Genomic DNA, 12,142 nt, shown 5'->3' on the forward strand with positions numbered 1-12,142 from the left:
GGATCATTTTACTGATCTTCTGACCTGTTTTCAAGTTTTGTATGAATATTAATATATTAATAGTAACTAAATTTTATGTTTTTATCCAGTTGTCACTAATTTTCCCATTATTGTTTTCTCTTTGAAAATGTCACATTGGGTTTAGTCTCACTAGATTCCTTTTGCTTCTGAAAGTTTATCAGGTTTTCTTTTCTTTCTATTTTTTACTGTTTGTAACCCTGACTGGAGAAGTACTGGTTAAATATTTTGCCCGATATTTTTTTATGGTTACACAGAAATTATGATTAGGGTTTTTTTTTTTTTTAATAAATCGATCCACTGTTTCCAGTTATCAAAATAAAAGTGTATTTCTTTCCATTCCTCTATTTAAAATATTTTCAGTTTTCTCGTCTACAGAACAAATTCAAATTACTTAGTATGGTACACAAAGCTTTTCAAAACCAGGCTCTGGTCCTCTTCTTCTGTTAAAAGTCCTCCCCTACAATTGAGGGCCCGCCAATAGGGGAGCCCTAATCATCTTGACAATGGCCTGCCTTGTCCAGGCACTCATTTCTGGATAATTCTGCTGGGACTGCATCCCCAATAACGTTCCTTAATAGTGCTCCCCTTTCCCCACTAAAGTTAACCCATCATCCCTTTTCCAACTTCCTGAGTTGACTTACCTAGGCTTCTAAATATCTTTAACAAATCATTTAATATGTGATCATTCATTCAACAAGTATTCAAGTGTTTTGTGACAGGCATTATTGTATAATTGAGAATGTTAATAAGACAAAGATACTTTAGTTTACATTTCAGAAAACAAGACCTAGCAACAATGATAGTATCTTTCCTCTTAGCTACATAGGAAACGTGAAGCTGAGATTCAGACTTGTGACGCCTGTAGGAGTGAAGGCCAGTGTACTTTAGCGAGGTCTGGGGCCATTTCCTGAAAAACTGGGCAAGCATCGGGTCACTCGTCGGCTGGTCGGGCTGTCCACGCGGCAGTCCATCTAACTGGGCTTTGTGTCCTCCATCTGCTTTTTGGCCCTGTTGTGGGAAAACAAACGCCCTCAACGTATCACGTAAAAACGAAAACCTTGCTGTCTCTACCGCTAATCCGGATCTGCCCACAGGACGGGCAGAGCCCCAACCTGTTTCTGTGAAGCCAGATCGACGACCCCCCAGGAGAGGCCTTAGAGTCAGGCAGGTTAACAAGGAAACGCAGAGCATCAGGAAGCCAGCATGGACTTCCCATTTAAGCTACGATTTAGAGGTCGCCTTAATTTTCCAAAAGGCTGTCTTTGCTTTCAGCAGTTGAGTGGTAAAGCCCGCTTGGTAAATTCTGCGTGCAGAATCAGGCTTCGCGGGGCCGTCCTCCAAGGTGACCCAAGCAGACCCCAGACGCGACAGCACAAGCCGCTCGCTGAACGCGAAGGCGACCCTCGCCGCCCACCGCCTTTCCCAACGCCCCATCTCGTCCCACAGGAACCCACCCGGCGACCGCGCCCCGCCCACTTCCGGATTGTCGCAGCCGCCGCTGTCGCGTGCGTGATGACGTCTGCTGTCCCCCGCAGACCCCGGAAGTGCAGCTTGAACTTGGCCGGGGCGCGGATCCCGAGAGGGAAAGTCCTGACAACCGCACTAGGGAGTTCCACAGGCGCGCTGGAAGGCCACGCCTCCTCCCGCCTGCCCCCGCAGCCCTGCAGCTGGGGGCAGAGCTCAGGTAGGCGCCGCGGCCGCCGGGATCCGAGCCGGGGCAGGCCCGGGTTCGAGCCGAGCGGGGTGGCCTGGGTCGGGGCCGGCGGAGGGAGCTGGCCCCGACGTCCCAGGCTGTCAGAAACCACTCTGCGTTTCCAGGGGCGACGCTGCCCCGCGTCCCGTCCCGGCCGCCGCTCTGGGCAGCTCCAGCTGGCGCTTTCCAGTCCGCAGGCAGCGGGAGCGCACGTGTGTTCCCGACACCCGCCTCAACGCCTGAGCTTCTGGGAGCGTCTAGACCCCTTAGCGTGCTGGGCCCTCGGGCAGGCGGTGCAGGCTTCTGGCCGGAGCGCGAGTGTGTCGTGTTACCAACTGCAGACTGAACGTTGACGTGCAGCTCTAACCCGCTTTCCCAACATTTAGCGTCAGTGGTCACTGGTGCGACGTTTCATTTGGGATGATGCATGCGAGTGCTTAGTTGAATACTGCTGACTTTAAAATAAAGTTAGGTATGTTTTCCAAGTGGGCATTTCTCTCATCCAGCTATTTAACACACTCGCCTGTGTTCCAGGGTGTGTATCTGTTGGGCCGAGTAACTGGTTGCTCATTATTTTGGCCATAATTAAGGATGAACTGGAAAAAAAAAATAAAAGAGGAAAAGGACAAGCGGTGGTTGCATTTGTTAATTTCCTCCAAGTCCTCAAAAAAAGTCATAGAGGGGGAATTCTGCGGTTTTCATTTGTAGGTGCCTTGTAATGTTTATTAAAATAAGTGGAATGTGATGCTTGCCTATGGTGATTGGTTTGCTTTGCTTTAAGCAGGCAGAGGTATATTGTTTTTTATCTTTCTTAGTGAGGGACAGACATACCATATTCATTTAGCATATTTCAAAGCTGAATCAGGCAGTACTGTTTCATGTGTTTAAGATCTGAGTCTCAGTGCTAGTACCAGATTTCTTTTTAACTTTTAAAAGTACATGTTCCTTCTCCTTACCAATAAAGCCCACACCGAAGGACTAAAGGTGATACTCAGGATGGCTGTACAGTTGTGACTGGTTCAACACTTGTAAATGGTGGAATGGTGCTCAGGAAATACGATCTGTGGAGTGTGAGCATCCATCTAAGTTCCGTGGGCAGGGAGTTACTGGCCACTTCCAATGTGCTATGTAATGTCCCTGGTGCTGCTGGGGAGGCAGTAGTAAATAGAATAGAAAGTCTTTCCAGTGCTGGAGCTCACATTTTAGTGCATGGAGAATGGCAGTAAACAAATCAATGTATAATAAAATGATGAGAGGAAAAAAGAATTAAATGGGAGGGAGGGAAGGAGAAAGGGAAGGAGAGAGAAAGCATGCTATTTAACATAGGGTGTTCAAGCTCAGCCTCTTTGATAAAAAGGGACATTTGAGTGGAGATCTGAATAAAGTGAGGACATGAGCTGTGCAGTTGTGCGGGGACAGGTCATTTAGGTGAGCACAAAGAGCCTGAGGCAAAAGCATATTTGGCATAAGTTAGAATAGCAAGGATATAAGCATCAGATTTTAAAAATATTATGAAAGAACATTTATTCAGTCACCTGTTGTGTTTGTGTGAGGGGGTGTATTGACAGTATATTTTTTCTAAACTTTCCCCAACAGACCTCTTTGAGGGAATTTAATATAGGCATGTGGAGATGTTTCCAACTTTCGATGTGGAAAAACTTTGTGCTCTAACAAAATTAAACACAGTTTACTCAGTTGTATTTTATTTATCTTTTGTTTTTGTCAGCTTGGTTTTGCATAGTATTTGTTAGGTAACAAATACGCTATCCTATGTCAACTTAATTTTTCATTGAGCTTTTTTATTATAGTAAAATGTATATACCCTGAAGGTTGATGTAATTTTAATAATTTTTGCATGTGCTTGCACATCATTGGTATTCATCTCCAGAAATTTTTCATCTTCCCCAGCTGAAGCTATGAATCTATTAAAACTATCTCTTCTTTATTGACTACTGCGACTACCAGTCTACCCAGGGTCTTTGTATTAAGCTGCATCCCCAGCCCTTTTAAAACTTTGAGACAGGGTCTTACCAGTGTGCGAAGTTACCCAGGCTGGGCTCTGAGTTATGATCCTCTGACCTCAACCTCCCAGAATGCTGGGATTAGAAATGTGCCCTATGAAGCCCCACTGTGTCTGTGATTTGAGCTGTCATAGCTTCCTTATGTAAGTGTAATCATGTAAACAAATCATCTGTGTTGTCTTATGGTACTTTTCTTGTTGCTGAGACAAAATACCCTATAGCTACATGTTAAAGAAGGAAAGGCTTATTTTCAAGTCAGTTTGTAGAAGTCTCATTCCAAGTTGGCTAGCTCCAAGGCCACATGTCCTGTTGAAGGGGAATTGCAGAACAGAAACGGTACCTGGGGTGGCAGGCAGAAGGCAGCAGGCAGCAGGCAGCAGGCGGCAGGCAGGAAAGCCACCTTTTCCTTTTATACCATGCAGGCTACAAGCCATGACGATGGTGGGACTTCCCATCATCCACACCCAGAACTATGCTCAGCCCATCAGTGGACTTACTTAGTTATCATACCCACATTCACACACCCTTAATCCTCGTTCACACATCCTAGAAATAGGCACCTCTGAGAAGCCCAGCCTATGAGTGTGTGAGGCTCTGACGGGAAATCTAGATGTAAGCCGTGGCATATGGTCATTGGTCTACTTCTGTGTTTTGGTTGGTGTAAATAATGATCCTACGTGTGAAAATATCAGTTCTGGCTCCTGCTTTCCTTTCTTTTGATTATCAACCCAGAAATTTCTAGATTACAGGATAAATTTCTATGAGTTACCCAGGACACCGTATTTTAAAGGTGAGCCTAAGGAGGTGCATGATAGAACCCTTAGGATGTGGGGCCTACTGAGGGGTCTGGGTCATTGTGACTGTGCCTTCGAGGAGACAGTGAGGCCCAGCTACTTCCTTGTCTTTCTTTTGCTCTCTGGTCACTGAGTGTTTTTCTGTACCAACTGCTCCCACTTTGTTGTGCTGGCTTGCTACAGGTCTGAATCTGTGGGCTTCTCATGGACTGAAACCTCCACAAATGTCAGATTAAATAAAACTTTTCTCATAAGGTGGCAATTTCAGTATTAAGTAATTGAAAGTTCACTGACACACAAAACTGGGTTTAATTTTTTGAGGAATTGTCTACTCTTTTCCACAGTGTCCATCCCATTTTACATTCCCACCAGCAGTACACAGGGATTTTAATTTTCTGTATCTTTACTGAACATATTTTCAGTTTTTTTGATAATAGCCATTTTTAGAGATAAAAGAATATCTGTAGTTTAGACTTCCATTCTCCTAAAAAAATGGAGATGTTAAGTATATTTTCCTGTGCATTTTGACCGTTGACCTTTAAAGAGCAGGTTGCCTACCACCATATCTTTTGTTGCTTCTTTAACCTTAATTTACCGTAATGATAAACTCATCAATTGTCTGTACACAGGCATCTACAGTAACTCCAAACTTTAGCATCTTTTCTAACAAGAAATTTTTTAGTAGCAGGTAGTGATGACATTTCATAAAAGTCAGAGATTATCCTAATCTGCTTTGTTTTCTAAAATCTTTTTTTCCTTTGGCAGGGAGAAAGTGTATTGATGAGCTAACTATGCCTGTGAAGTAGACTTCTTTAGTTTGGTGGTTGAGAAGAGCCAGAAATGGATAGGCCAGAAGTAATGCAGAAAGAGAAAAGATATGTCAGCAATGTAACAGTTGGATGTGGCTAGATGGACAGTGGCAGAAGGGTTCAGGAACAGTGATGAACAAAGAGTGCCACAACTGACAGCAGAGGAGAGGTGACCCGACAAACTGACAGGAATTAATAAAGTTCTGTAGATGAGAATGGGATGGAGAGAGGGTAGAGTGCAGGTTGCCAGCTCCATCTCACCTGTGGTTTGCAAATGAGGTCTATTAGTTCAGGCAGATCTACTGTGAAGCCAATAATGTATGTTAGTTCATGCAGTTCAGCAGTATTTGGAAGGTGTGCACTGTGTCTGGTCCAGGGAAATAAACCAAGTTCTTCAAACTGTGTATCTCATCATTTCCATTGAGAGAATAAAGAGAATTTATTGAATAATTAGGTGTGTAATCTAACAATGTTCAACATCATTGAACTTTTTATATATAATCTCTTTTAAAAGGAAAGGAATTTTAAGATCCCAGATGTCCAATTGTCCATTAGTTTAAAGTAGCATGTCGTTTTCATTTGTTTTTAAACTAGAGTGCTTTCATCACACTTATTGTTAATGAGACTCTTTTGGGGTGCTGCATTTAGCTAACTCAGTTACAAAGCTTACTTAAGTGGACTGCATTAGTTTAACAAATTAAACATTATACTGCAGTTTCACTCAGTATAATAACAAATTGAAATCGGTCAGTTTGCTGCACAGCTAAGTTATAGACAGGTTTTGAGACAGCAGTGTTGTGCTGCTGATACAGGGAAACCTCCAAATGACACAGGGAGAAAACCTGATCTCCCAACCTAAAAGGTACCTGGGACAAGTTCGTGTTCTCTAAAACTGAAGAATAAATTTTAGGAACAAATGGAGGTTATGAGCAGAATATATTTATTGAGGGAAATAAAGCTCCTATCTGAGAGAGAGACAGGAGGGGGACCCCGAGAAGATTGTCCCCAGGAAGCTGTCTCTTCCAGGAACTTTTATAGAGGAAAACCATGTGGTGAGGCAAGTCTAAGGTGGTGGAGAAGACATAGGAACTCTTTAGGTGGGCATGAGGTAGGACAAAACTAAAGTCAACCAATGAGATTGCAAACACCATTGCTTAGGTAAAATCGATTAAATCCAGTACCAAATGGGGAATCGAGTCACTTAGCAAGTGGACATGTATATGGGACTGGGTCTTTTCCTGTTGGGGGCTGGCCCAGTGACTCATTTGGGCTCTTTCAAGGTGATTTATATGTGTTTAGAATATCAATCCCTGATGCCCATCCCTGGGGAAGTTATGTAGCTGTGTTTCCTCTTTTGTCTTGGTCTGGAGGTGTGATCCATACAGGAGTGTCTGTCTCTTCCAAGTTGTAAAGTCACCTTGTCTTCCATCTTGTCTTCTTGAGGGCCTGGCCCTGTCTGACTGGCTATTATATTTCTATCTAATTCAGCTGCCTACAACACTGCTTTCTCTGATATTGTTGTTTCCTTTTTTGGGAAACTGCATTCTGCACCATGTGAAATTGAACTGCTTTTTTTTTTTTTGCTTCAGAGAAAATATCTCTGTAAGGACACATCATTGAAGCAAATAGTTTATTGTGTTTTCCCATTTCTTTATAACAGAGTTTATATTTATTTTAAGTATAATTTACTTTGTGCTTTAATGAACAAGATTGAGCTTGATGGCCACAGTTCCCAATTGGTCATTTTAAATTTAAGTTACGTAAATTATTCCCAAAATTTGGAAGAAAAAATTTTTGCAGAAGGCCTTAGTGAGGACTTTCAGATGGAAAAATACTATACCTGTGTCAAGCTGTAAGGCTATCCAATGGAATTTTCCGTTATATTTTGACAGTGATTTTAATTGAGGATAATTAGCTTTTAACAAGATTAATCGCAGATTTAAGAAGGTGTGTCATCGAGAACATTTTAAAAATATGGTTTTTTTTCTCTCTGTGCTATGCTGAGGTGTTCCTGGAGCTTTAGAGTTAAGAGAGATTTCATATATATATATATATATATATATATATATATTATATATATCTCAAAGGAACATTTAATAGAAAATAATAGATATATATTTATCCACAGTTGTGTGTCTATATGTTTCTACTATTTTTAAGTATGGTAAAGTGTTTGATAGACATCAGTTAAAATTAGGGAAGAAAATCTAGAATGGAATGTAAGACATTCCAATATTTGAATTACAAACGTTTGATTAATTTTTTTATGAATTTGATTATTCAGTAACATTTCAGAAACTTTCTAGTAAGATGTCAAGAAAATATGCACAAGAGAGAGATGAAAAATACAGAAATAAAATTTGAATTTGGAAGGAATATAATTACCAGTAGTGATATTAGAGTTCATGTTTGTTGAACTTCCCTAACTAAAAATCCCAATTTCTGGAAACAACCAAAATGTCCGTCATTTGAGGAATGGATTAAAAAGATGTGGTGTTTTACACACACACACACACACATACACATGTACACATGCACATAGAAGATATATGGGATGAAGGACTAGAGATCTGATGAGAACTCAAGTTGGTAAAATTGTATTGTATTAAAGATTTTTAATAAATTAGTAGATTTTAGCTGTGTTATGAAAAAAATACTTGCAAGATGAAAGCTACTTTGCCACAGCTGTGGTTTTACTAAATATATGCATCCCATAATATCATGCTATAAAACTCAAATGTAAACAATAAAATTTATTCAAAAAATAATATTTATATTTCTACCAAAAAAAATGTGGTGTTTTTATACAATGGAGTACTACTCAGTGATAAGGAAAAACAAATTCAAAGCCTTTATAGGTAAGTGGATGCAGCTAAAGGCTATACTCATGAGTGAAATATATCAGACCCATGTGTGCAAATATCGTATTTCTCCCTAGTGTAAAAACCTGAGAATAAAACTTGAAATGTACATTAGATATAGTAAAATGGAAAGAAAGTGAATTTAAGAATTAAACAGTGAAGATGAGAAAAAGGAAAAAAGATAGGGAAAAAAAGAAAAGGGGGGATATCATGAAAGTGTGTATACACAGTGGCTGAGATGATTGTACTAACAATTTCTGTTAGTTTTTTGAAAATAGATAATATTTATAATTTTCACCTTGTCTAACTCTGTATGCTGATGTCTGTGATCTGAGCAACTACATCGAGGACAGCAATGTGTGATACAAAACCCATGGTTGAATACCTTTCATTTTGGTCTTCTAAGTATGTACTGTTTCTAATGCCTTATCAATTATTATAATCTCTTTAAAACAATTTTTTAAAAAAGACAAGGAAGAATTAAGATTTCTTAAAAGCAAATGTTAATATTTAATTATTCAATCTTGCATAACTATATCTGTTATTGTGAGCAACAGATTTGATGTTAAAAATAGATAATATAACAACCAGTTAATTATTCCCATTTTTAAAATCTGTAACGTGTATTGCTGTATGCTACCCTATTTCTGTCATTTTTTCTATTTGTTTTTGCTTCTTCAAAATAAAATAAAAATTATATTAAAAAAATAACAATTCCAAAATGTTCTCAAACCCAAAACATTTTGAGGATCTACATGACACTTAGTAAGTTTCAAATTTTGTATTGGATCAGGGATACCCAACTTGACAGTCTACAAAGTCTACATAAGTAGCCCAAAATGTGGAAAATCTCTTGACTCTTAAAGACTTCTAGTCTTAAACATTTTGGATATTACCAGTCTTGGCCTACTTCACAGGCCCCACCCCTGGCATGTGCTGAGACGAGACTGAGACTGGGCATGGTGGCACATGCCTGTAAGCCAAATACTTTGGAAGCTGAAAACAGGAGGATCATTGCAAGGCCAATCTACGTAGTAGGACCCTGTAGACCCTGTACTATATACATTAAAAAAAAAAAATTACCAATCTCAGACATCAAATATACACTACATACTCAACTTATTTTTCTGAGAATGTAAGCTCTGTTTGCAGCCCTAAATTGAAGAAAATCTTTGTCGCTTGAAGATCAACCTCTCTCCTTTTAAAGAAAGCTTTGGGAGAGAGGCCCCCCTTTATGCTCATCTACAGAAAGACTCTCTTTCCTATAACACTTTCTGCCTTTGGCCTGTTTTCTTCTCCAGACCTCTTAACCCATTTCTTTCTCTTTTTGGCGGAACCAGGGATTGAACTCAGGCCCTTGCACTTGCCAGGGAAGCGCTTATTCTCCTGAGCCATCTCCCCTTTTCTTGATTCTTCAGCTTTTGTTGACATGTCTGTGGCTTTCTTAACTCTGCAAGAACATTCTCTATCCTCTCAACAACAGAACTGATTATTCATTCTGTAGTCATTAAATCCAAAAACATGGTATATAAATGCTGAAGTGACATCGCAAGTTATGAGTTTTAAATGAAGATATATATTTTAGGCATAATGATATTTACATGAGTGGTAAAGACCTGTGAGCAGAGGAAAATACTACATTTAAAAGTTTTATTTTTTTATGCCAGGTGGTTTGTAGAGTTGTTAATTGCTTGTGACAACATATGAGAGTCATAATTCAATTGTTACAGAAACAGAATCATGTAACCTTTGTTTTGGAGAATACTTTTGATACTGTTCTATTTTCTGAGGAATCGTTGTTAGTCTGGTAGGTCTTCAGAGTCTTATTTTTATTATTGATGTAACTGCTAGGCTGTGTAGAATACTACACAGTTGTTTTTCATAATATTGCACAGTAGAGTTTGCAAATTGGAGTTTCCTAGGCTAAGTGAGTCTGTAAAACTTTAAAATTTTTACAAGTTAATTTTCAGCTAAGCCAGTGTTTTTGGTTTCTCCTGAAAAAATCCTGAATTTCCAGTTATAGGAGTCCTTCATTCTATATGACTGCAGTGTGACAGGTGGCCCTCCCTTGAGATGAGCATGTTTTCGAGTTTGCCACATGCTTCCGTGTTCATGCCTCACACACTTCTGACTGTAGACTGGTGGTGAACCTGTGGCCTGTGTGCTGCAGCGGGCTGTTTGTACCTCTGAAAGCTCTAGAAGATTTGCCCTCGCTGCTATAGAGTCTTACTGCCTGCACGGAAACCTCACTGCCTTCCCTGTTAACTTTGTGGTGCCCGTAGACCTTCAAGTTGTGAATCTTACATCATTCCAACTTTTATCATGAATATTGTTGGTCTTTGCCTCTCTTTGGCTTTAGAGCACTCTTTTTGTTCCTTCAGGGTACCTTTAGTGTTTGCAGGATGGCATTTAGGGCAGAAACCCTCTGTGTAGTGTCTTATGCTATAAGTTAGATCCTTTTCCTCTCAATTCTGTGAGCTCTTTCCTTTATTTACTGTCCAGATGGTGGTCTGTCTTACAGATTAGGGTCTGGCCTGAACTTTAAAGAGGATATAAGTTTGCTTTCAGGATCCAATAAAATCAACATTTTGGACATTTGGACCTCTTCCCTCTATCATCAAAGCCCTTTTGCCCTGTATCCTGCTCTTATAGTCTTTTCCTACTTTTTCCTAGGTGGCCAATGTAGACAGTCAATTTATGCTGCTGTATTTTACAGATATTTGTGATTAGAGTATCATTGTTTATGATGATTCACTCTTTTGAAATTATAATTGTGATGGTAGAAGTTTGATCTGTGTTAGAGATACTACAGGGACTGCTAAGAAACTAGACATTTCAGTTTTTCATTGCAAACTATTTAAAACAGGCTTATTTTGGATATTTTTCTCAACAAGAAGTGTGTATAATTATTTTTATCAAAACAAGCATATGTGTTTATGTTTTTAAATGTTTTAACTTAAGCATATGAGGTTTTTTTTTTTTCAACTTTCATTCTGATTTTCTTCTCTTAAAGGCCTTTAGCCAGGTCAACACTTACTACTATGTATTATACTATGTAAATATATAGTATAATATATTATATATAGTATATGATATGTAAATATATGGTATAATATATGTAAATATATAGTATATATTACAAAATATTATGATTTTTATTATTTTTCAAAATCCAAAGACTATTGAATAAAGCATTCTTGTTTTGACAAATCTAAAAGAAGCTCCTTTCTCATGTGGAAAATATATTATTGTTGAATTGGAAAAGTACTAGGCAATGTGTTCTCAATTCAGTAATGATGAGAACTAATGACTCTGGGAGCTTAAGTGGTATGTACTAGTTCACTGGGGATTTAAATATATGTTGTCTATTGCTATGAATAAGTTATTCTGAAAGTTAGCAGTTTAGCTAAAAAGCATTTATTCCACATACTTTCTTAGGATCAGAAATCTAGTTAACTAGCCTCCAAGCCAGGTAATTCTGGTTTAGGATCTCTGATGAAGTTGCAGTTATCAGCCAGGATTGTCACTGTCTGTAATTTGTATCTGTAATATCCACTTCCACACCCACTAAAGTGGCTGTTGCAGAAAGCTTTAGTGCTTTACCACATAGACCTTTCTACAGAAGTGCCAGCATGACTTTGCAGAGCAAATGACCCAATACAATGCCTAGGATAAATCGTTGCTAACAAGCCTCAGAAATGTCCCATCACTTCTCTCATTTGCTGTTGGTCTTAGAATGGTAATGTTTTGGAAGCTGCTGTGGACTGCTCCCCAGCCCCTGATGCGTGTCCTTCCCATATCCAGGATATGGATCCTCACCTCTTCCCAGTGCTTTCATATGTCTCATTCTATTCCCGTACCATCTGAGAGTCCAAAGTCTCATTATCCAAGCAGGTCAAGGAATGGATGAAACTTCCTGGATGAGTTCCTTAAGTACAAATCT

The 12,142-nt window shown here is 39.3% G+C and overlaps 1 protein-coding gene across 5 annotated transcripts in view; it reads left to right on the forward strand.

Moving 5' to 3' along the window:
• Positions 1–679: 679 nt before the first annotated feature.
• Fam172a (family with sequence similarity 172 member A) overlaps positions 680–12,142 on the forward strand; it is a 444,651-nt gene continuing 433,188 nt past the window's right edge. For 2 of the 5 annotated variants that reach the window (XM_023708524.1, XM_023708528.1), the window contains exon 1: positions 684–1,705. In XM_023708524.1, the coding sequence (XP_023564292.1) occupies positions 1,225–1,705 (481 nt within the window). In that variant the 5' untranslated portion in view covers positions 684–1,224. Of the gene's footprint in view, positions 1,706–12,142 lie in introns of all 5 variants that reach the window. The other 3 variants (XM_004625437.2, XM_023708516.1, XM_023708514.1) reach the window with 2 other exon arrangements.

The sequence above is a fragment of the Octodon degus genome, unplaced genomic scaffold (genome assembly GCF_000260255.1).
Source record: "Octodon degus isolate 3935 unplaced genomic scaffold, OctDeg1.0 scaffold00009, whole genome shotgun sequence".
Lineage (NCBI taxonomy): Eukaryota > Metazoa > Chordata > Mammalia > Rodentia > Octodontidae > Octodon > Octodon degus.